Below are 27082 nucleotides of genomic sequence, written 5' to 3' on the forward strand. Positions count from 1 at the left end.
AAAATTAAAAGGAAGAATAAAGAAAAAAGACTGGAACTGCTACATACAAGCCTAAAGCCCTGTCCAGATGAGTGGACCTGGCTGGTGTGCAGCATGATTGGTAGGCAGACTATCAGGCATGTCTGTCAATGTTGTCCACACAGCCAAGCAAATAAACCTTCTTTAAAAATCAGAAACAAATTACATATTTCTTTTGCAAAGAAATGGTTAGTGCTGTTCCTCCTGAAAGGAGGTGTGTGTAGAAAAGAGTGAGCTATTGTAATCTCATCTATAAGCAGAATAAAGTGTGACACATCTGAAAAACAAAAATAATAAATTCATATTTCACTGTTTAACAGAAGATAATCAAATTAAATATATGGGCATGTATTTACATGGATGTGTGCATGTATGGGTATAAGTATGGACATATGAAAGCATATTTCTGCATATATGCTAATGGAAAAGTGGCTTGATGATGTAAATGCACTTAGTTCAGCTGAGAGGCCAACAGAGACATTCTGTTGATGTCTCCTCTGATCTTGCAGGCCTCAGAACAAGATACATGAAGCCAGTGTGGCACAGCATCAGGCTTACAGACCCATACAGGTTAATGATTATGATAACATGCAAATATGTTAGAAAAATGCTATAAGATTATGAAAAATTCAAATTTGAAAATACAAAAAATTAACAATATAATAAGAAAATGGTTTTAGGCTAAAGGAGATTACATATAATGTACCTCTAGAATATGTATTTTACAAACTTTGTTAACATCTTATTGTAAACTTTTGAATCCCAGTGGAATAGTACATTATGTAAATATTTCATTTTATATATTTCATGTATAGCTTTGTACTTAATTTTAATGATTTTGCCTTGTTATGCCATCCCACTTGCTTGGGAGAAAGGCCAAATGTATGTGATAGAAAGGAATCTAATGGATCAAACATGATTAGTATCCTTACCTTTTCAAATTGATGTAGTACTGGGAGATGTTGCTGCTATGGTGTCACTGTCAAGAGAGCTCATGAATGGTGAGGAGTAATGCTGTTATATAAACATACAGGCTAAGTCTGGGAGTGACAGCATGTAGAGTGAACATGATTAACTGAATTCATACTCTGGTATGACCAATGACAGGTGATTGCTGGTGTAGCAGTACTGAAGGCCTCTTAGAGCAAGGCCATATGATATAGGATTCATGGAATGGCCACATAATTGGGCTGCATAGTGGTGGCTGTGTCTCAAAAGACCAAATAAACTTGCTACTGTAGAAAGAGGCTACCTTCCTTGCTCCCCATTGTATATAAGATAGCCATTCTATTGGGGAAAAGTAGCAGGTATGGTTGTGGTGACAATGACAAAGAGAGGAGAGTTAGCTGGAGACACGAGGAGGTCTTCACAATGTAGAATCAGGGTGAGAACACAAGTGGTGACAAGCAATGAATGGTGCACCTCTTATGTTCTCCTTGTGAACACAGGTCTTTTCCTGGAGCAGTGACACATAGAACAGCCATGATTGGCTGGACTCATTTCCCAGCATGACCAAACAGAGGCAGCGGCCAAAGCCATAATGCACTAAGCAAGAGTTGGATGGGTGACCCACTGCAGGAGGATTTCTGCAGTACTCCAACCCTGCTGCCAACACAGCTGTGAGAAATCAAGACATTATATGTAGTACTTGAGCAGTCACACTTTTACCTGCTATGTCTGCTTTTACTTCTACTGTGGTATTTTCCCACCACAGCAACTCTCCCATGCATCTGCCCAGTGTAATGCAGTCTTGGCTGCCGCCTATAATTGGTCATGCCAGAAGATGAATCCCCACCAGTCATGGCTGCTCTACATGTCACCTCTCCTGAAAAAATCTGCATCTGCAAGGAATACATAAAAGGCATGCTGCTTCCCTCTTGCTTTCTGACTCTATATCATGAAGAACTCCTCTCCTCTCCAACCAGGTCTTGTCTTCTCGTCAGTACTGCCACCACTGCATCTACTATCCTTCCCTCTAGGAAACAGCTACCTCCTGTACAATGGGAAACAAGGAAGGAGGCCTGATACAGCTGTAAGTAATTGATTCCTATCATGATGTTATTTTGTCAAGGTGATGCAATCTGTGTTTTTAACAGTATTGTATTAGCATTCATTATTAGCAGTTTTCATATCATTCATAAATTAAGCTTCATTTATATTTTATTATTCCTACTCTTTACTATAATTTGTTTGTGACAGAAGTGTCATTACTATGTGTATTCATAGAATTTTGTATTTTCAAAATATTTTTGATGTAAGAGATATATTCATAAAGGAAGACTACAAATAAGATTGGTGGACCTTGTGAAGAAAGCATTGGATGTAGTAGGTAGAGAATGACAAGCAGATGTGACTGCATATATAGGAATGGTCATGAGTCTGATGTGGTACAAAGGGGATAAACCAGTTCTGTTGTCAGACTCTGATGCAGAGAGATCCAGATACTGCTTGAAAGAACTCAAATAGCCATGTATGTGGGGAGGGCAAAAAGGGTGGTTTGTGCAACCAAACACCCAGAAATGACTGGCCTTAATAGTACCGGTCTCCAAGCAGTTGACAATTAGTAGCCATGTGTGTATATAACATTCATACAGGAATTCAAAGCTTCTCATATATTAAGCTTTATCATGTTGCATGTTGATCCAGTAATGCTGACAGAGACAGCATTATTTTTCATACCTTGGTGGCCATTCGTGACCCGTGCATGTATCTCCTGCAACTATGCAGCAATTCAGCCTTCAGAGAGCACAGCACCACTATCAACCACACACTTTTCTCCCTACAAGCATCATCCCAGTGCCTCTGCAACACACATCTGTGCAGCCTGAGCATGGCCCACTGATCTACAAGACACTTAACAGCAGGATTCAATGGCAACACATCCTCCCAGCATTGCTACTCAGTGCCTACCTCCAGCCAGTGGACCTCAAGACCAAGATCCTGATGTTCCTGCTGCACCTTTGTCCACTGCTCATGAGCTTCTTCAATCCCACCTACAACCGGCAGGCATCAGGCACCTTCCTGGTATGAAGACAACAATCAGACTCACAGGAGCACCAGCTCAGGCTGTTGGCATCATTGTGCACTCAGCCAGGTTGATGCATGATACAGTATTTGTACTGTTCTAGCCAGTCCAACCACTGTAACAGCTGTCCCTCCAGCTCATTTACCATCTTCAGCCAGCAGAGGATAGTGTGGTTGATCCTAATGGTGAACTCCACCCTGAGCAAGCACCAACCTCTTTGCCATGGCCAGGATCTCTTTCCTTGTGACACAGGAGTTGCATTCTGGCTGCCTGAACTTGGTGCTGTAATATGCTACCATTCATTCCTTTTCTTCCATGACTTGGGCCAGTACCAACCAAACACCTTCAGCATTGGCATCAGTGTCGAGCAGATATAGAAGCTTGGCTCAGGATTCTACAGTAGCTTCCTTCATGTCCTCATAACCTTGTTGGCATGCCTCATCCCAATTAAAGTATGCCGCTTTCTCATGAGTTGGGTGAGGGGTGCTGCCACCATAGCAGACCTCTGGTAGTATATGCACAGGCCAAGAAACAAAAAAGTACTTTATCTTGCCTGTGGAACCTGCCACATATTTCAGGTCAATTATCACTAATCCATCATTGGGACCTGTAGGGTGCTGGATTAGTGATTTTGCAAGATTACAGAGAGGTTATTTTATAAGACACTTAACAGAAAAGTTGACCACCACTACCTTTAAAATACCTCGCCAATCAATATGAATTGATTAATAAGTAAGACTGTACCAATACCATTTTTTCCACTGATACACTGATACCAATACTTCATTTCAGGCCAACACAGATAGTATAAGTACAGCTAATATTATTAACAAAGAAACTGAGCTATTCTCTTTTTTTTTTTTTTTTTTTTTTTTTTTTTTTATATAAACTGTCAAAGACCCAATGCTATATAATTCCCACAAGCTTCACACTGACACACAACTCTCAACTTTTATTTCAGAAACTAACCCTGTCTTTTATAGATAATGTGCAGTGTTTCTGCCTCACAACGAGATGCACTTCCGTTTTCACTGGGGCCATGACTGTAGCTATAAATTTTCTTAGAACTGCATAAGTTTATTATTTTTCTGTCTAGAAATTACTAATACATTAACCTGTGATTAAGATCAGTCAGTCTCATTATCAAGATATCATTACTGCATCGATTTTTTTAGTTACTTTTATTTTTAACTCCAGAAGACACATTTGTTGGAAGTAGACACATCACAGACTTAGAATACATCCCCAGTTACTATGTTCTTTGAGTGATGAAAAGAAAAAAGTTATCTTGGAAACTTCCGTTCTTCTCTCTCTCTCTCTCTCTCTCTGTCTCTTCTCTCTCTCTCTCTCTCTCTCTCTCTTCTCTCTCTCTCTCTCTCTCTCTCTCTCTCTCTCTCTCTCTCTCTCTCTCTCTCTCTCTCTCTCTCTCTCTCTCTCTCTCTCTCTCTCTCTCTCTCTCTCTCTCTCTCTCTCTCTCTCTCTCTCTCTCTCTCTCTCTCTCCTCCATGAAGACTGAAGCTGTGTTATCTAGTTTAACTTCCTTCATCTGTGCAGTATGAAGGCGGTGTGTTGGAGATGTTTCTCACGGACTCTCAGAAGAATTATTACACTGCCATGAAGAAGCTTGGCCGCAAGAAACCCCAGAAGGTCATCAGGCGACCCAAACATCCATACCATGCTCTGTTCTATGACATTGCTGTCTCTAGGAGGTATGTAGTGTACCATGCTTCGTCAAAGTTCTGTATCATCTTTTTTTTTATTACGTTTGTTTTCTGGAATGAGAATCAATATGTGTGGTGAAAAGTGGAGAAAGGGTAAATTTTTTTAAGTATTTACCAAAATGTTATAATTTCTCGAAGGAAGGAGCTGTTTAGTGTATCTTAGAGAATAAAAAATTGAAGAGAAAAATTTGTAATGAAAAGCATGAAAATTTAATTATAGTCTCTCTCTCTCTCTCTCTCTCTCTCTCTCTCTCTCTCTCTCTCTCTCTCTCTCTCTCTCTCTCTCTCTCTCTCTCTCTCTCTCTCTCTCTCTCTCTCTCTCTCTCTCTCTCTCTCTCTCTCTCTCTCTCTCTCTCTCTCTCTCTCTCTTTGGAATACATTCAATATTTCAAGCAGTATTCCTATTACATGATTCTTTGTGTGAGTGTGTGTGTGTGTGTGTGTGTGTGTGTGTGTGTGTGTGTGTGTGTGTGTGTGTGTGTGTGTGTATTTACCTAATGTATTTACCTAATTGTATTTACCTAATTGTAACATACGGGAAAAGAGCTATGCTCGTGTTGTCCCGTCTCCATATCTATTAATGTCCAGCTTTTCTTAAAATCATGAATATTCCTTGCGTTGACCACTTCCACGTCTAAACTATTCCATGCTTCCACCCTTCTATGAGGAAGCTATATTTTTCACATCTCTCCTATAAGTGGCCATTTTAGTTTTTCCCATGCCCTCTCGACATTCTTCCATTCCACATACACAGATCTTCCCTATCCATTTTTCCATGCCAATCATCACTCTGTATATTGCTATCAGGTCTCCCCTTTCTCTTCTGTTTTCCAGGGTTGGAAGTTGCATTCTTTTCAGTCTGTCTTCATAAGTCAAATCTCTTAAGTCAGGCACCATTTTCGTTGCAGCCCTCTGTACTTTCTCTAGTTTCCTTATGTGTTTCTTTAAGTTCGGAGCCCACTGTATTGTTGCATATTCAAGCCTCGGTCTTATCATTGCAGTAATTATTTTCTTCATCATTTCTTCATCTAGATATCTGAACGCCACTCTTATGTTCCTCAATAAGTTCAATACTTCTCCAATTATTTTGTTTATATGTCTCTCTGGCGATAGGTCATTGGTAATTGTCACCCCAAGGTCTTTTTCTTCATGACTGGTTTTATGTCTTCATTTCCTATCTTGTACATACTCCTGATTCTTCTTTCACTCTTGCCAAACTCTATTTTCTTGCATTTTGTCGTGTTGAACTCCATTTGCCATGTACAGCTCCATTTCCATATTCTGTCCAAGTCTTCCTGGAGTAGTTCGCAATCTTTGTCACATCTCACTTTTCGTAACAATTTTGCATCGTCTGCAAATAGGCTCACATAACTGGACACCCCATCCACCATGTCATTTATGTAGACTGCGAACATTACTGGTGCCAACACTGATCCCTGTGGAACTCCACTCTCCACCAATCCCCATTCTGATGGTCTGTCCTTAATTATTGTTCTCATTTCTCTTCCTACCAAAAGTCTTCCATCCATTTTAGTAAACTGCCATGCACTCCTCCTACCATTTCAAGTTTCCAGATCAGTCTCTGGTGTGGTACCTTATCAAAGGCCTTTTTTAAATCCAGATATATTCCATCAGCCCAACCATCTCTTTCCTGTATTACATCTATCACCCTCGAATAGTAACATATCAGGTTTGTCGTGCATGAACGCCCTTTCCTAAAACCAAATTGACACTCACAAAGTATGTCATTTTCTCCAAGAAGTCTGTCCATCTAGTCTTCACCACCCTCTCACACATCTTAGCTACCACACTTGTAAGTGACACTGGTCTATAGTTCAATGGGTCTCTCTTGTTACCTGATTTATAGATTGGGACAATGTTAGCTCTTTTCCAGTCTTGGGGCACTACGCCTTCCCTTAATGAGGCATCAATTACTTCACAAACTTTTTCTGCCAATTGCTCCCTGCATTCTCTTAAAATCCATCCTGATACCCCATCAGGTCCCACAGCTTTTCTCACTTCTAAACTCCCCATCATGTTCTTGATCTCCTCCACCGTTACTTGAAACTCCTTCATAATCCCTTTCTGTTCCATTACCAGTGGTTTGTCAAAAGCAGTCTCCTTTGTGAATACCTTCCGAAAGCATCCATTCATAGCCTCTGCCATTTCCCTGGGATCTTCACTGTATACTCCATTTACTTCTAAACTTTCAATACTTTCTCTATTTTTGATGTTGTTGTTCACATGTCTGTAAAAAAGCCTTGGTTGGTCTTTACATTTATCAATTATATCCTTTTCTTGTTTCTTTCTTTCTTCTCTTCTAATCAACACATATTCATTTCTTGCTCTTTTGTAACTTTCCACTGCTTAATCCGTCTTTTCCTTCTCCACCTCTTCCATGCATCCTCTTTTCTTGTTCTAGCCTTTTCACATCTATCGTTAAACCAGTCCTGCTTTCCAACTTCTCTATGTTGTCTTATTGGTACAAATTTTTCTCACCTTCTTTGTATATTTTTATAAATTCCTTCCACTTTTCATTTGCTCCTTAGCACTCTTGAATTTCATCCAATTTGTCTCTTGAAAGAATTTCTTTAGGTTTCCAAAATCTGTCTTGGCATAATTCCATCTTCCCACTTTATATTCTTCATTTCTTCTAGATTTCTCTTCGTCTATCACCTTGAACTCCAAAACTGCATGATCACTCTTTGCTAAAGGGCACTCCACCCTCATCTCCTCAATGACCATTGGCTCTGTACTAAAGACCAAGTCCAGTCTTGACGATGCTCCCTCTCCTCCAAACCTAGTATCTTCTTTGACCCACTGAGTTAACACATTTTCCATTGCCAGTGTCAATAGTGTATTTCCCCATGTTGTCTCTGATCCTTCCATTGACCAGTCCTCCCAACACACCTCTTTACAATTAAAATCTCCCATCATTATAGTTCGTTCACAGCCACCCAACATTTCTTCCAGACATGTTCCTGTATCACTTATCATTTCTTCATATTCCTGTACTGACCATGCATTTGTCTTAGGTGGTACGTACACCACTATGTAGTGCCTCTTTTTTCCTTCATTAGTTTCTGCTCTGATCTTTAGCACTTCTGCCTTTCCCATACCTTTTTCACTTGATCCACCTTTATATCTTTTTTAACCAGCAACATCACTCCTCCTCCCATCTTACCTACTCTATTTCTTTTCCAAACGTTATATTTCCCTTCTCCAACCTTCATCAGGTCTTCTCCCTCTCTCAGTTTTGTTTCAGTAAGACCCACAATATCTGGGTTCTTGTCCCTCAAGTAATCGTTGAGTTCTAAAATCCCCGATATCACTCCATTTATGTTGGAATACATTACATTTCGCTCATATGTAAGTTTCTTTAGTCCTTTCTTGCTGTACTTTTCTGGGTTATGAACCACTTCCTCAGTCTCATATCCAAGATTCTCCAGAAAAACTCTTTCTTCTCTTCTTCTGTCCTCTCTTCATTTTTTTCAAAGCCTCCTTTCTCAACTCATTTAACATTTCTCTTTCCTTTTCACCGAGATCTCTTCTCAACCAAATCTTCCTTGTTGTTTCCTGCTGGGCTAGCCTCCATGACTTCTCCACCAATTCATCTACATCCTTTTGTGACTTAAGTTTGATTCTTATTGGCCTCATACCTTCTCTTGTGAACTTTCCAATTCTATGGAAGTCCTCTATTTCTTGTACTAGGTCTTTTCCTCCTCTTGCACCACATTAATGATATTATTTATCACCTTTTTATGTTTTCTCTCTCTCCATTTTACTCGGTGTCTTATCCTCCTCCACACCAAATATCACCACACATCTCTTTTTGTCTACAGTTTCCCTCACCAATGTCTCATTTGACTTAATAACCTTCACCACTTTCTCAGCTATCTTCTCTTCTATGATCTGTTGATCTATAATTTCAGCAAGGCCCAAAGTTTTCTCCCCTGACTCTTTGATTTCCTTTTCCAGACTTGCAACTTTGTAATTTACCTCCTTTCTTTCCACTTCCTGACTTTTTTTCCATTCAGCCTGCTTCTCCATCACTTTTCCTAGAGATTCTCCACATTTTCGCAATTCACTTTAATTAGCTTAACTTCCTCTTTCAGTGCTGCATTTTCCTTCTTCATATCGGCACAGTCTCTTTTACATTGTCATAACTCGTTTCCAGGCCCTCATACTTTTCAAACAGTTTTCAATTTTACCTTCTAACTCCAGAATTTTCTTCACATAAGTGCTCTTCTCCATTATTCCTTGAAACCCTGTGAAGTCTGATTCCTCTTTCGAGTTCACGGCCGCCATGTTGCGCAGACGTAAACAAACCAGCTGATGGCTCAAACGCAGGCTACAGTTTATATTTACCTTCACTGGACATTATTTTGCTAATCAACAGTTAACATGACTATATGGAGACGGGACAAACATTACCAGCTCCTTTCCCACCTTGGTTACTCTTAGGTAACTGTAGAATTATAGATGATTGCTGTGTGTGTGTGTGTGTGTGTGTGTGAAATTGACTCAGCTTTTGAATCATTATATTTGAAGTAACTTTCTTAATGGTCTACTGTACACCATCCTTGTCAACAGATTTGAAATTTCCATCTTTGTCCTGATCTTCCTCAATATGGTGACCATGGCCATCGAGCATTACCACCAGTCCCGCACCGTCGCCTTCACCCTGGAAGTCTTCAATGCTCTCTTCACCACCATCTTTGGACTTGGTAAAACAGAAAATATATCTTAGTGCATATCATTATTCTTATTATTCTTTTTTTAGTTTGTTATCACATGTTTTCAGATTCTCTTGATACATTATTGTTATTTATATTTCCTTTGTTATTAATCTAATGCAGACGTAATTATTTTACAGAGGCAATTGTGAAAATCATTGGCTTGCGGCATCATTACTTCACTGTCCCGTGGAACCTCTTTGATTTCATCCTTGTGTTTGCATCTATAATGGGAATCCTCTTGCAAGACGTACTTACCAACTTCCCTATCAGTCCAACACTTCTCAGGGTTGTGCGAGTCTTCAGAATTGGCCGCATTCTCCGTCTCATTAAGGTATCTCCTATTTCCTTCTTTAATACCATGCATCAGTTAAAGAATCCTAGGGTGATGCATTACAACCCTGCAAGTTTGTTGTGGTGGATGGTTGCCTCCTTTGGAGTATATCAGTTTAAATGTTGGCTCAATGTTTGTGCAGAGTGGCTTGTGGGCTATGTTGATCTGTTCCTGCAAGTATGTCAGTATGGATCCATGTTGGTTATCTCCTTTAGATCTGTTGTTGAATGAAATTGTTGTTTTCAATTTGCTTATTGGTCATTATGAGGAGGTTCCTGCAGCTTGTATACATATACATATATAAGACTAGTTTTGAAGCTTTTATTACAAATATACTGAAGATGATTTCTCTCTCTCTCTCTCTCTCTCTCTCTCTCTCTCTCTCTCTCTCTCTCTCTCTCTCTCTCTCTCTCTCTCTCTCTCTCTCTCTCTCTCTCTCTCTCTCTCTCATCAGTAACAATACAGAGTTGAAATTTGAAAGAGTAACATGTGGCAGGAATGGTAAATCTTCTCTTATCTCTTTGCCTGTGATTATCTCTTTCTTTTTCCTAATTATCATCTTGTGTTATGGAAGATGTATGAGTTGAACAAAGAAGGAAAGAAAGGTTTTGTCAGTGGAGAGTCATGGACAGAAAGACCGTTGTGTTATGAATCTCTGGGTGAGTATGGAATATGATTCAGATTGTGTTGAGTTCTTTTCTTTGTGGAATGTAGAGTTATGATCGTGTATATTTATAGAGGAATAGAAAGTTAATGGAATCTCTCCAAGATCCTTTACTAAGATAACTTTATGAATTCTGTCATTTTTTTTATATGATTTGAACTTTTAGACATGATTCTCAGATGTGAGAGTGAAACAAAAAGGAAATAGGCATTTTTAAAATGAAGGATTTGGGAACTCACTGCTGTGAGGTAGGTTGATGGTATTAAAGATTTATGGAGGAACTGAATAAAATAATGATAATAGATAATTGATATATTGTGAGAACTTAATCAGCAGATGCTGAAGTGATCTGAGCATGTGAAACTGAGTGAGACTATAGCCATGTTCTCATGAGATGTTTTGGTCTGCCTCACCTAGAACATTGCAATCATAAACACAAGGTGTGTATTTAGCCTAATTGTGTTTACCTGAATGGTGAGGTGATTGAAGAACTGCAATATTTTAGTTGTTTTAAGGTTAAATGCTGCCATGAGTAGAATGAGTGAAAGGACAAAATTTAGAATGAATGAGGCAAAACATAAAGAAATGCAAAAAAAAATTGCTTAGCTTCGTTGTTAACAGCAATAGTTTAACAATATTGGTATCAGCTAGAAATGAAGCATCATTACCAATATCAATGGAAAAAAAGTGGTATCACTGCAGTCCCATTTATTAAACAGCTAGTAGATGTTATAAGATGTTTGAAAGGCAGAATGAGGTCGTTTACTTTTGGATTTAGTGTATTCTAACCTCTCTGTAGCCCAGCAGAATCACTAATCCAGCATCCTACAGGTCCCAGTGATGCTAGATTAGTGATAGTTAACTTGTGCTACAAAACAAGCAAAGGGATTAGGCAGCTGATGGGGTTGATTCATACCACAGCTGTGGCACTCAGAATATGTGTGGAGAAGAGAAGAGGAGGTTGATTGTAATGGAGACAAGGCACCAGAAGGACATGTATAGAATAATATGTCAGTTAAATAAGGAATGAAGAAATATGAAGGAGCTTTAGTCTTAAAAAAGAGTTGACTGACTAAGCAGAGCAAGGAGTTTTGAGATTCTTTGGGTATGGAGAGGTACAGCCATACTTACTTAAAAATTCACATCATGTTGAGGAAATACTTCATACCTAACCTCAATCTTGGTCCCAAATATATTCTGAGCACCAGTATCCATTCTCTGACTCTTTTACCTCATTGACCAAGTGTGTGTCGAATTCTTATGTGTATGTGTGTTTGAGTGTGGTTACCTAGTTGTAGTATGCAGGGCCGAAATTACACTCATCTGGTCCTGCTTCATCATGTGCTATATTTCTCCAATTTTTCTTCTAGTCAATGTACATTCCTCATGTCCATCACCTCTTCTTGTAAGCTGTTCCAGGTTTATGTATTTCTGTGAGGAAGCTGTAATTTTTTGTATACATAATTCAAGAATCTTCCCTTCCTCAACTTTCCTTGTGTCCCGTCAAATATCGTGTGTGTGTGTGTGTGTGTGTGTGTGTGTGTGTGTGTGTGTGTGTGTGTGTGTGTGTGTGTGTGTAAGCAGAAATGGGTAAATGGGTGTGCATGTTTTTCATTAAATGATTAATTCTTTTCTTTTTTTCTTTTTTTTTCTTTTTTTCTTACTGAGAACAGATTCCCATATAATAAATAATTATAAAGGATGCTATTAATGTTTATACTATGTCATTTTTTTATGTCAATTATGATGCAGTAACCTCTTTTTTCTTTTTTTTCAGTTTGCAAAATTACTCATTATGAAAATTACAGGTTTCCTGGTGTACCAACATTAATGTAAGATACTTTAAAGGAATCCACTGATTGACTCATTGTTCTTTTATTGCTTATTGAAAAAAATATTTCCTCTTCCAACAAATATATTGCCATGAACCATTTGCATTAAAACTAGAAATGTGAATTTCTTGAATAAGTGATCATTGATTGCTCCTTTCATATATTAACAGTTTCTGCCACTATATGTATATGTATTTATATCTTGCATATTTACATTAGATGCAGAGTGGGATTATGTTTTAGTACAAATTGTTTAAGGAAGATATTTCCATTAATCTTGGTACATCAAAAGAAAATGTAGATATCAATGATTCTAGTTTGTAATCAGTGTTTAGTAGATTTGGGGTGAAGTGATAGCCTTGTAGTATTGCTCAACTATATATATATATATATATATATATATATATATATATATATATATATATATATATATATATATATATATATATATATATATATATATATATATATATTTATATATTTATTTATTTATTTATTTATGTATGTATATATTAGTTGTTGAGAAGCCTTTGTAATGTGAGTGAAGATAGCAAGATGAAGAAAGACAAAATATCTTTGTAACATTTATAGCATTTCCAATATTACATAACAAACTATTCTAAATTTTACAGACTTTATTTAATGAGGTAGTCATCAAAATTATTTATATTTCATGTACATTCTGCCATCTCCTTCCACTAAGGTATTAACTCAACTATTCCAGAATTCTATATTCATGATTAGCTTAGAATTACAAAGGCTTCAGGTATACTTGTGTATTAAATCCATAAAAATGACATTTTGCTAAAAGTAGTTGTATAGGATGTTCATTGTGCAGTGTGTATATATTTTCATCTACAGATATTAACAAGATAACACTTTGGAAACAATCTTTTTGACTATCACTGATTTTAGATTCAGGCATAGACACTTTTGGCTTGTGCTGTATATGGTGTTAATATCTGTTTTTGATATATAGTGTCTCATGTAAGTGCCACGAATAAGTACTGAAAACAAAGCCAAAACATGCATTTAACTTCCTTATTCCCAACAGCCGACGGTGAACGGCCGAAACTCCTTCTTCGGTCAGGTAGCCCCTATATGTTAATGTCCATAACCACTTGCAATACTGCACCTTCCACTTTGCAACTCCCATGTTTTCTTAAGCTGTATTTTTCTTGGATTGTTCCAAGAGCACGCCCAGACGGACTGTGTTGTGCCTGTTTTCTAGTTTTCAGATTATGCCCTATTAGGGATGATACACAGACTAGTATATAGCCTTGCTCAACTATCTCTTCTAAACAATCTTATAGTAATCTAAAGAAGCATAATGCATATTAAGTAGACTTGCATATCAAACACCTCCTTATGGGCTGAAAGGATAATAACATTCAAGGATATCCTGGTTGCATAACATGTCCTTGGAAACATTTGTATTGCAGTTTTTATCACAACCAGTGAAATTAAGGATTTGTGTTGAACCCAGCAAACATAGAATGAAGCAACAATATTGGAGCAATATTTATGCAATAGTAAAGAATGCATGGATATTGTAACAGTGTTGTGTGCTTGCTAGGAAGCAAGTCAGTAAAAGTTTGCATGGACTAAATAGAAATGTAAATGTAGAAAGTCATTACATTCTCCTAATTTAAATAATGTCATATAGTAATGTACTTTTTTCCTGGTTAGAAATTTCTATTACCAGAAGATTTTGCATATTTAAATAGAAAATATAGTAATAAGTATGACATAAATTGTTGTCTTGTAAATTTAATTACTTTTTAAATATGATATACAATTCTTACCATCTGTACTGTTAACATGTCTGTTTATTTTCAATCACAGTGTTTGCTGCAAGAAGAAGAATTGTGTAGTTTTGAACAGCACAATTGCAATTTCACTACACAAACACTAGAACTGCTTTTTGTGTTTTATTTTACACTTATATCTTTGACACAAGTTATGTTGTAAAGCAAGCACTTGATAAAGGCACATATTGATATCTGTGTAATCAATACACCAAACACAAACATTTTTTTCTTTCTCTGTGCTTCAACCAAAATGTTTGAACAAATTTAATTTGAGGAATTGTCATATGTACATGCAAAATTACATTAATGATTGAGACTATACAAAAAAGCTTAACCAATATGGTTAGGGGTGGAAGGACTGATTGTATATAATTATATCAGAAAAAAAAAGCTTTTGACAAAATGCCTCTTAGGAAGCTATCTTATTACCACCTAGTTATCTCACTCAAGCATTTAGCTGCTTTACTTTTTATTAACATTTACTTTCAGTTTCCTCTTCCAACAAACATACCTGAGCTCCTCCACCTGTCCTTTCAACATCCAAGAGATACATTTCTTAGAAAAACTTGATAGTTATCTTATACCAAGTATTAACTCAACAAGTGGTGATGCCACCCACAACATGAGGCACAACAAACCTTTGACATTTGTAATCAGTGCTGCTGATTTTCAGAAATGTTTTGAGTATTTATGTTGGAAAGACATGAGTCTTCAATAATAAGTGCATGTGAAAGTGCTCACAGCTGACTGATAGACAAATTGATCTCTCCTTCAACTCTACACCTATGGATATCTTTTTATCATGTTTTCTCTCCCATGATAATTAATAGGTAAGGAAAGCCAAATGTTAGGATGGTGTTTTCCTGTAATAAACACCACAATTAATTACATTTTCTATAAAGAAATCAGCTGTTTTGTAGGTATAGTATCCCAAAATATTCGATACAAACAAGTTAAAGAACAGTTTTATGCTTATGTATAATGTTTTCACTGCACTCTCATGGTGATCACCATGGTATTGTAGTCATGAGTGCAGAACATCACAATTTTGTCATAATTATTCTTTTCACTATACTGTAGTGCAGATGGTAAACATTTTCATGAAATAGTTAGGCATTTTGACTTGACAAAAAAAAAAAAAAGAGAGAGAGAGAGAGAGAGAGAAGTACAGTAAGAAACCAGCCTTTTTTTTGTTAAGGGAAATTCATAATGCATTAAGTAATTATATTTTGCGTGATCATTATTCCATAATCTTGGAGATTTATCCATATTCAAACATTATTAAGAAAAAAAGTTGTCAGATAGCACTTTCAAGAATTAAAAAGAGAAAAACAGCATTCATGGTATTTTTCAACATTGGTTACCATGTAAAATGTATTTTTGGAAATTTATTCTTATTTTCATTCATTTGTTTATTTTGATTAGAACTCACAACATACTAAACTTCTCGTATGAAATTCATGAATTCTGAAGTAACTTGAACATATTATATGTGGTTAGTTACATATATATATATATATATATATATATATATATATATATATATATATATATATATATATATATATATATATATATATATATATATATATATATATATATATATATATATATATATATATATATATATATATATATATATATATATATATATATATATATATATATATATATATATATATATATATATATATATATATATATATATATATATATATATATATATATATATATATATATATATATATATATATATATATATATATATATATATATATATATATATATATATATATATATATATATATATATATATATATATATATACAGTATATATATGTGTGTGTGTGTGTGTGTGTGTGTGTGTGTGGTATATTCAAAGAATTAATTAAACACAATTCAGAATTTTGGTGTAGCACAGAGAATTATGTGTGGAAATTAAAGATTTTTGTATTAATGTTGAGGTTATTTTTCATGTTCCAGGCTGCAAAAGGGATTCGGAAGTTGCTGTTTGCCCTTATAGTGTCCCTGCCAGCTTTATTCAACATTGGTGCCCTGCTGTTCCTCATCACCTTTATTTATGCCATCATTGGCATGGCAGTGTTTGGTCACGTCCAGCGCAAAGGAGCCCTTGATGACCTTGTCAACTTTGAAACTTTTGGCAGCAGTATGATGTTGTTATTCAGGTATTTCAACCATCCCTACTAATGCTACTGCTGATTCAAACCCATATAGAACTCTCTCTCTCTCTCTCTCTCTCTCTCTCTCTCTCTCTCTCTCTCTCTCTCTCTCTCTCTCTCTCTCTCTCTCTCTCTCTCTCTCTCTCTCTCTCTCTCTCTCTCTCTCTCTCTCTCTCTCTCTCTCTCTCTCTCTCTTTATCATACTTTAGCTTTTTCAATCTAAGTATTATGTCTGCCAAGCTTGAGTAAGAATTTAACAGACTAAACTGTATTTAGTGGAAATTTGTCTCCTTCAGATATAGGTAACACGATTTACATGATAGATGCGTTCCAAGAGACATCGCGTATATCAAAATTCGCACAAAACAAACATGTAATTCTCATAAGAAATAATAGATAATAGGGGGGATGTGGTCCAAAAAATTTGTACAAAATACTCTATTTATTTGGCTAAATTAACATGTTTTTATTATTTACCATTCTAAATATTAGAATTGTATTAATTTTAAAGTAAAGGGAAAAGCAGGAAATAATAAGAGAAAGCACTGAGTGATAATGAATTATCACCGTGTAACAAAGCTTTTGTCCTTGAGTTGAAACTGTTATTTCTTATTTGCTTATGTCTAGAAAACATGAAAAAATACTTGTATTCATTTCTAATTTTGCTTTTGTGTCCAGGATAATGAAGTTTGACTTGAACAAAGTAGATACAAAACGACATATAATGCAATAATAGCATTTATTTATTTTAGAATTACACCAGTGAGACAACAGACACATTAGAAATGAGTAGTTCTTCTAGATTTACACTTATACCGTAGATTACTTTCACAAAATCAGCCACCAAATGTAGTCTCCCATCATGTTTTCATTATAAGACCCTTAGTAGCGGCATTCCGAGTCCAATATATCCTGGTGGAAGCACTCGCCCTGCTCCTCGGAGTACGCTCCCATGTTTTCCTTAAATTTATAAAGATGGGCGTCAAGGATATGGACTTTAAGGGACACCCTGCAACCCATCTTGCCGTAGTTTGTCACCAAGTTCTCAACAAGCTCCACATAGTTTTCGGCCTTATGATTCCCCAAGAAGCCAGAAGCCAAGAACTACTGCAACAAAGCTGTCCCATGCTGCTCTCTGTGTCCTTGAGAGTTTTTTGGGAAACTCCTTGCACTCCATGACCTTTTTTATTTGTGGACCAATAAAGACACCGGCTTCAACTTTCACTGCAAACAACTTGGGGAAGAAATCTTGGAGGTACTTGAAAGCTGGGGACTCCTTATCTAGAGCTCTGACGAATTGTTTCATAAGACCCAGTTTTAAGTGGAGTGGAGGAAACAGTACTTTTCTGGGATCCAACAATGGCTCCCATTTCACGTTGTTCTTCCCCACACTAAACTCAGTTCGCTGTGGCCAGTCCTGCTTGAGGTAGTGTGCCATGGTATCTCTGCTGTCCCAAAGGCAAAAATAACAAGGATACTTGGTAAAGCCACTTTGGAGACCCATCAGGAAAGCCACCATTTTGAAGTCTCCTATAACCTCCCGACGGTACTCTTCATATTTCAAGGCATCTAACAACATCTTGAAACTCTTGTATTCCTCTTTGAGCTGGACAGAGTGGGCGAGGGGGAGAGATGGCTACATATTCCTGTTATGAAGCAGCACTGCTTTGAGGCTTCTGCACGAGCTGTCGATAAAGAGCCGCCACTCTTTGGGGTTAAGGGTAATTCCAGTTTCCTCAAACAGACTGGTCACATTGTGGCAAAAGCAAAGCTCATCTTGACGAGTGAAAAAAGCTTGAAAAATGCTGGTGACGCTTTCTCTGACCTGATATGTGCACACTCTCATCTAGCAAATTCCACTGCTTGAGTCTCGACATTAAAAGCTCGCCATTTGACTTCGTGAGGCCAAGATCTCTGATCAGGTCATTGATGTCTTCTTGGCTGGGATAGTATGGATTTCTCTCATCAGTTGCATCTCTGAACTCTGGATCAGTGTCTTCATGTTCTTCTGAACTACTTTCCTTTTGTAAACACTGCTGCTCTCTCTTAGGAGGAGTGGGTACGGAGAGCTCAGAGCAGTGTGGCACTGGCGCAATGGATGACAGAAGGTCAGGATATATGATAGCAGGCGCATTTTTGCCTGCTCGACGTTTGGAAGGGTCTACCATACAGAAAAAACAATTGCTTGAGTGATCAGTTGGTTCCCTCCAAATTCGGGGGATTGCAAATCTCATAGCTCTGTTTTCCCCTTTGTACCAACCTGTAAAAAGCAGAATGAAAACATAAGTATAAACATACAGATACATTCAACTCAATGTGATATATATATATATATATATATATATATATATATATATATATATATATATATATATATATATATATATATATATATATATATATATATATATATATATATATATACTTAAAGAATAGTGTTTTTCTTACCTTCCAGAGTTCTTTTGCAGAGTTCGCAGGTGAAATGAGGTGCCCGAGTGTGTTTAATGTAGAGAGAGGGAAGTTGAGTGTTATTGAAGAAAGAGGATAGTTGTCTGGAAGGTTTGTCCTGATCCCGACAGGCATGCCGAAATATGCATTGTAGGCCTCGCGCATTTTCAGTGATCTTTCCAGAGAGTACTTTTTAGCTCTAGTTTTGATAAACTCGCAACAGACGTAGCAAAATGTGTCTGCCGGATGCTTACAACCTCTGGATGCCATGCTTGATGAATACAGATAGTAATGACTGATGACGATCGACTTGTTTACATATTAACGGCTAGAAGTGAACTGACCTGTTGAGCATATGTTCCCTGCATTTATACTGCCATATACGTTGCAAGAATGTTCTAGAAGTTCGTGAAACGTTTGGAAAGAATATTGTTGAAGGTTCTGGAGTCATCTAGAAAGTTCTTTAATTTTTTTCACCAAATTAGTGTAGAATCTGTCTAGATTGGTGGGGATAATTGAAATTAGCCTATTATAAAAGGCTAGTTTCAAAACATTGCTGGCCAGTTTATAAAAATCAAAGTTTAAAGAGAATAAGCATTATATTCTTCATTTTTTTTTTTTTTTTTTTTTTATGAAAGGAAATAGAAAATAACATTAATTGACCAAAGACAAAAAAAAAGTCAAAATTTTTTTACACCGTGTTACTAATGAAATACCACGGTATTTCATTAGTAATTCACTATCGCTCAGTGCCACGGAGTCGGGGTTATCTTCATGGCATGAGTGTGTTTGAATACTAAGATATGATATCCATTATTTATATACGCTCATGCCATGAGGATAACCCCGACTCCGTGGCACTAAGAGATAGTGAATTACTAATGAAATACCGCGATATTTCATTAGTAATTCACTATCACTCAGTGCCACGCAGTTAGGGTTATCCTCATGGCATGAGCGTATATGAATACTAAGATATGATATCCATTATAGCAGGCAATAGAGGAGTGGAAACATAAATATCGTGGTGAAAGCGACACACAAGCTAAAAGGGTCACAAGAAGAAGAAGAAGCGGCTGACTCACCGTGAGTCTCCGCCTCGTCTGTGGCCGATCTCATCTCTGCTTTATTTTTTGGTATTCCATGTAAGATTTCACTTTATGCATTACAAAACAATCCTTTCTTGGGGGCAAGCTTTGTAAAATGCTAATAGAAATGTTATTTTGTGAACATAAATGCATATACAAGACAGTAACACCACCTCAAGAGGTGGTGTTCCCAGCAACCTGAGAGCAACATCATAGCAACCTCATTACCATCCCTCCAAGCATTCATGGATGCCATTTCACAGCAGGAGGTTGCTCTGACGTTGTTAAAGTTTCTTGGATCCAGCTCCTGGCAGCCAATGAGCACTTTTAGACGGGCTACCAACCTCCACCCGCCAACAGCAATGAATCTTTGTGGATGCTATTTTACGAAGGTTGCTATGTGAGCAGGAAGTTGTTATGGAGATTGTCTGTACCAACATAGACAACAATCTGTTTCTTGGATCTGGCCCCGGAGCTCCCAGCTATTGGCCAGCTGCTGAACTCTCTGGCGAGCAGTTTGAAATTGCGTCTGGCGCTCAGTTTGAAAATGCAGTTGGGCCAAATCGCGTATAAGCAAACCGATCACGCAAATTAAATTAATTATATTTTTTTGGTCGCGTTGTAACAAAAACGCGTAAATCGAGTTACCTGTATTTTATTCATATATTCTTTACAGTTTAGTCATATACTCTTGTTAGTGATCCCAATCCTCAAATTAGTGGATCCACCTTCTTCCTTTTCCTAATGCATGATTTCTTTGTTGTGTTAGGGGGGATGGCTGAAATTAGCAAAAATGATATTACAAGACCTGGATAAATGGATGCAGACAATGAAAAATAGGATTATCTCAGTTGCAGGATTAAATTAATTAGTGAAGTGAAATTTTGAGTGCCTTGAAACTTATGAGACCATTGTATAATATGCTCTGGAGATGTCTTTCATATTTTACAAATTGATTTTGCTATCAAATAAAATTTCATCTAAAACATAAAAAGCCTGACTTTTTAATTATGCATATCTTGATCTGCTTTCTTCTCTTCCCCAAGGCTGATCACCTCTGCAGGGTGGAATGATGTGCTGGATCCTCTTATGGCAAAACCACCTGACTGTGACATAAATTATATGAACCAACCCAATGGTAACTGTGGCCACCCAGTCATTGCGATTGTCTTCTTTGTCTCCTTCATCATCATCAACTTCATGATTGTCATCAACATGTACATTGCTGTTATTCTGGAAAATTTCAACCAAGCACACAAGGAAGAAGAAATTGGAATTGTTGAAGATGATTTAGAAATGTTTTATGTTAGATGGTCAAAGTAAGTATTTCATATTATTACTGTTACTATGGAATGACTTTGCTTCTGTGTTAGGTAATTCTCTCTAGAGCTGGAAAATCTCCATGTTGTTTAAAGCCTCAAAAAATTGTTCTTGCTTCTATAAACTTGAATAGTAATTTTGGGACAGTCAAATGTTCCCATCTTTTGTACTGAGCATCCTTAGTCTGTCCTTTGCAAATAATTGAAACTGAAGGCTTCACATCTCATCTTTCACTAAAACAGTTTCAACAGAATTAGATGTTCTTAGTCATCTCCACCAGTTTTTCTCACCCTCTCAAAAGTTGGCTTGTACAGGGACCTTATCTGTGTATCGTGCATTACAGAAAGCTTTAAGGAAATGTAAAACTATAAAAGTATTTTGTTTTTGTTTTTGTTTTGTTTTTTGTTTTTTTAATAATGTTTTGGTGCATGAAATAAGTTTCGCTTTAAATATTTCAGGTATGATCCTCATGCTACACAGTTCATCAATTTTTCACAACTCTCTGACTTCATTGCAAGTTTGGACAGTCCTTTTGGCATACCAAAGCCCAACACAGTTGCTCTTGTGGCCTTTGACTTGCCTATAGCCAAAGGGGACAAAATACATTGTCTTGACATTCTCCATGCTCTGACCAAGCATGTTCTTGGGCATGTGGAAGAAACAGAAGAATTCAAGAGGGTGAGTATTGTCCTAATTTCTACAGGAAGAGTTTGCAGTGATCAGTGAGAAGTTTAACAATTCCTTAGACAGTTGTATTTAGTAAGTTGTGTATTTTATGATGGATGTGTTGTGTAATGTGCAGGTGTGAGCAGTTGTTATGAGTTTAAATGTAATACTAATTCTGATTTCAAATTCATTGTTTCTTAAGGAAAAACATCTTTGTGAGAAAAATGTTCTCATTTCTGGGACACTATGGTTTTTCTCCCTTTCCATGATTAACTTTGGTAACTGCTAGTACTTTTTCTATTTCTGAACACCTTAACACCTTCTCCACCAAGCACCTAATGGCTTAATATCTTCATGTTGGAATTCCCTTCAAGCCCTCCTAGGAGCAATCCCTCTTAACATGTTTGTGTGTGGAATAATGGAAGTTGCATCAGTAGGTATCTGATTTTGCATTCTTATAATGTGTATTTAAGTTATTTTTTTAAAGTTGTATAAAACTAATTGACAAGTTTTGTTGTATTGTGTAATTTGTATGGTAAGAGACAAGGTGTTTATGAATAAGCACATTAGAGGAATTATTCACAGAATTCCACTCTGTGGTGCACCATTTAAATCAATGTTGTCTTCAGATTTTTTTTACACGATCACACAGCAGCAGTGTCAGAGATTTCTAGCTTTTATTTAATCATACTTAACAGTAAACCACAAAGATTCTACGTAAATAATTTTGGCAAATATTTGATTACACTAATTCAAATTTGACATCATAATATAAACCAAATATCGTTTTGATATATATATATATATATATATATATATATATATATATATATATATATATATATATATATATATATATATATATATATATAATTTTTCTTTTTTTTCTTACATATCTGTAAACAAATCATCACAAAATCATCACTATTCATCCATACATAATACCCATCTCAAAGAACTCCCCCATAGGATGATCACAATGTAAAGTTCCCATTTTTTCCCTGTTAGTGCATTCCCTCCTTGCATGCTGTAATTCTTTCATCCTTCTGTTACTCCTTACCCTCACATACTTTTAGCACTTACTTTTCACTCCATTTCACTAGAGGTCATCCTCTTCCATCCACCACACACACACACACGCACACACACACACACACACACACACACACACACACACACACACACACACACACACACACACACACACACACACACACACACACACACACACACACACACACACACACACACACACAAATAATTAAAGAAGGAAAGACACGGCCCGGTAGCTCAGTGGTTAGAGCGCTGGCTTCACAAGCCAGAGGACCGGGGTTTGATTCCCCGGCCGGGTGGAGATATTTGGGTGTGTCTCCTTTCACGTGTAGCCCCTGTTCACCTAGCAGTGAGTAGGTACGGGATGTAAATCGAGGAGTTGTGACCTTGTTGTCCTGGTGTGTGGTGTGTGCCTGGTCTCAGGCCTATCCGAAGATTGGAAATAATGAGCTCTGAGCTCGTTCTGTAGGGTAACGTCTGGCTGTCTCGTGAGAGACTGCAGCAGATCAAACAAACAGTGAATTACACACACACACACACACACACACACACACACACACCGCGTAGTGTAGTGGTTAGCACGCTCGACACACAATCGAGAGACCCGGGTTCGAGTTCCGGGGCGGCGAGGCAAATGGGCAAGCCTCTTAATGTGTGGCCCCTGTTCATCTAGCAGTAAATAGGTATGGGATGTAACTCGAGGGGTTGTGGCCTCGCTTTCCCGGTGTGTGTTGTGTGTGATGTGGTCTCAGTCCTACCCAAAGATAGGTCTATGAGCTCTGAGCTCGCTCCGTAATGGGGAAGACTGGCTGGGTGACCAGCAACCGACCGAGGTGAATTACACACCAATCATACAATACCTTAGTCCAATGGGAAGAAGTGCTCATGTGACATTAGAGATGCAAATTTGGGAGGAAGATAGGATAAGTTACAGAGAATACTACAAAAGAGAGAGATTAGATTATGCAAGAGTGGATTTTGAGAAATTAAGGATCTATTTTGTCTATATTGAGTGGAGAAACATTATGTACAGAATGGCAGTACAAGAGAAATATAACATATTCTTACAGAAATTTGTACCTGTTTATAGAGTTAAGAAAAAAAATACATGCTTGGTACAATGCTAGATGCATACAAGCTAAAAAGACAAAAGACAAAACGTGGAAGAAACTCATAAAACAGAGAAATGACTATAACAGACGGCAGTACAAGGATGCCAGAAATTAGTATATTAGAGTAAGGAGAGAGGAAGAAAGAAACTTTGAGAAAGATGTGGTGAATAAAAGCAAAGACAAACCCAAACTTTTCTACAAGTTTATAAATGGCAAAACAAAGAGCAAGTGAACAATTGAAAAAATAATTAAAGAAGGAAAGACATACCAAACAGACAAGGAAATGTGTTAAATAGTGAATGAGAGCTTCAAAACAGTGTTCACTGCAGAAGAAGATTTCACAGAACCTAGTAGGATATTGCATTGCCAAGGATTACAGGAGATTGCAGTGCACAAAGAGGATATTGGAAGATTACTGGATAAGTTGGATGTCAGAAAAGCAATGGGGCCAGATGGTGTATCAGGCTGGGTGTTAAAAGAATGTAAAGAGCAACTGCTGGATCCAATTTTGGAAATAATTAAAAGTTCAATAAATAAAGGGAAAGTTCTACTAGAATGGAAGAGAACCAATGTAATACCGATATTTAAGAGAGAAAAGGCAACTGAACCACTAAACTACAGACCAGTGTCACTTACAAGTTTCTTGGGAAAGTTGTGTGAAATAATTATGAAAGAAAATGGGTTAAATTTCTAGAAGAGGAGCAAGTCATATCGAACAGACAATTTGGGTTCAGGACAGGGAGGTCATGTGTATCAAACTTGTTAAGCTTCTACTCGAGAGTTATTGCAGGACTTGAAAACAGAGATGGATGGATGGACACAGTATACCTGGACATTAAAAGGCTTTTGATAAAGTCCCTCATGGAAGACTTCTTTGGAAACTAGAGAACATAGGAGGACTGCGTGGAACCTTGCTCGAATGGACAAGAGATTATTTGAAGGATAGGAAATGAGAACTGTGATCAGAGATACATACTCATCTTGGGGTAAAGTAACTAGTGGAGTGCCACAAGGGTCAGTGTTAGCCCCCATTATGTTTCAAGTTTATGTAAATGACATTCACATTGGGATAAACAGTTATATAAATTTATTTCTGATGATGCAAAGTTGCTAAAGTTATCAAAACCAGAGAGGACTGTCTGCTGTTACAGGAAGATTTAAACAAGATCTATGAATGGAGCAAGAAGTGGAAATTGGAGTTTAATGCCAAGAAATGTCACATAATGGAACTAGGAGAAAGTAAGAGAAGACCAGTATGGAACTATTTGATGGGAGAGGAGCAAATAATGAACACTAAAGAGGAAAAAGATCTTGGAGTGATCATACAAGAAAATCTGAGCCTTGATAAACACATAAGCAAGATATTTGGACTATCATATAAGATGTTGACTAATATAAGAGTGGCATTTCATTACATGGATAAAGATATGATGAAAAAATCATCACAAGCATATGATATGTCCAAGGCTGGAATATGCAGCAGTGGTATGGTCTCCGAGCTCTAAAAAGGATATAAGAAAATTGGAAAGGATACAGAAGATTGCTACAAAGATGGTGCCGGAATTAAAGGACCTCACATATGAAGAACGACTGAAGGAAATGGGACTGCCAACCTTACAAGATAGAAGAGAACGTGGGGACCTAAATAACAGTGTATAAGATTGTAAATGATATTAAAAAGATAGACAAAGAAGACCTGATGCTGTTGACAGAAGATGAAAGGACAAGAGGACATGAAAAAAAAGATCAGGATGAGGCAGTGTGTGAGGGATATTGGAAAATAACAGTTTTCCACAAAGAACAGTGGAAAAATGGAATGCATTGTATAATGAAGTTGTTACAGCACATAATGTGCATAACTTTAAGGAAAAATTAGGTAAATGGAGACATGAAGACAGGACACTATGAGCTCCGCTCGAAATCTGTACAATACAACTAGGTAAATACACACACACACACACACACACACACACACACACACAGATGTATCTGAGCAGCTCTGGTGCAGGACACAGTGGATAAGAGAAAAAGCTTCATGATTTTTGGGATGAAGGGAAAAATAAAATCCAAATAAATTCACAGGAAAACGTGAAGAGAGAGAGAATTGGCCAAATCTATTATCAAACAAGTTCAAGATAGCACACATGAACTAGACCAGGAGGAGGAGGAAGTGATCAAGCTTGGAAGATACAGCGGAGGGGGTAGGAGACCAATGAAATTGAGAATGAGATCCCAAATGGCAGTAGAGGAAATTATGGTTAGGAAAGGGAAGCTGGCTGATAATACTGAACACAAGGATATATGGATAAAAAGAGACATGAACCTAGAGGAGAGGGAAAAGGAGAAATTTCTAAGAAGGGAAGCTAAGGAAAAACGAGAAAAGGACAGATATCGAGAAGAGGAATTTTTACTGGAGGGTTCTGGATATGAGACTAAGGAAATAGTACCTATGGAAGAAAGAGGAGGTCTCAGAGGAGGCAAGAAATTAAGAGTGACTTATACTAATATAAATGGGTTGTTATCAAGCATGTTGGATGTTAGGGATTATTTGAAAGAGAAAAAGGCGAATGTAATGTGCATCGTTGAAACAAAAATAAGAGAGCAAATCCATGTTGACTTTGAAGAGGAGGAATATACACTGCTGGTCAGAGCGGAAGGCATGAAAGGAACCCCGACTTCCACTCTGACCAAATTTCATTCATTCCTTCTTAACTCTTAAACATACAGCAGGATTCACTATATGTCGCTATCTGAGAACTCTGAAGCTCTAGTAGTCAAAGTAGATGATATGTCTCCTTAGTCAACCTGTGGTTCATGTGCTTGAATTTGAATTTTCTTTCATCCCCACTCACGGCTTCTTTTTGTGGATGGGTGATCTTACCATTCTGCCTTGTTACTACCTATTATGGGACCTAGGAAACTAATTAGTAAGGCCCAAATCTCAGTCATTTGTGCCTTAGTGAGGGAGAATAAGTCAAATCAAGAAATTTCCACGAACACTGGCAAAGCTCTCAGAACTGTTCAATGTTGGACCAAAATTTATCGTGAGGGAGGAAGAGACCCTTCGCCACCAC

The 27082-nt window shown here is 37.2% G+C and overlaps 1 protein-coding gene across 12 annotated transcripts in view; it reads left to right on the plus strand.

Annotated features, from left to right (window-relative positions):
* Nucleotides 1–27082, plus strand: part of LOC123504073 (sodium channel protein 60E-like) — a 503673-nt gene that overhangs the window by 452553 nt on the left and 24038 nt on the right. For 9 of the 12 annotated variants that reach the window (XM_045254356.1, XM_045254355.1, XM_045254344.1 and 6 more), the window contains 7 exons: nt 4598–4752; nt 9358–9491; nt 9641–9834; nt 13385–13420; nt 16125–16327; nt 20904–21176; nt 21636–21855. In XM_045254356.1, the coding sequence (XP_045110291.1) occupies nt 4598–4752; nt 9358–9491; nt 9641–9834; nt 13385–13420; nt 16125–16327; nt 20904–21176; nt 21636–21855 (1215 nt within the window). The remainder of the gene's footprint in view (nt 1–4597; nt 4753–9357; nt 9492–9640; nt 9835–13384; nt 13421–16124; nt 16328–20903; nt 21177–21635; nt 21856–27082) is intronic. The other 3 variants (XM_045254350.1, XM_045254349.1, XM_045254351.1) reach the window with 1 other exon arrangement.

Source organism: Portunus trituberculatus, chromosome 15, assembly GCF_017591435.1.
Source record: "Portunus trituberculatus isolate SZX2019 chromosome 15, ASM1759143v1, whole genome shotgun sequence".
Lineage (NCBI taxonomy): Eukaryota > Metazoa > Arthropoda > Malacostraca > Decapoda > Portunidae > Portunus > Portunus trituberculatus.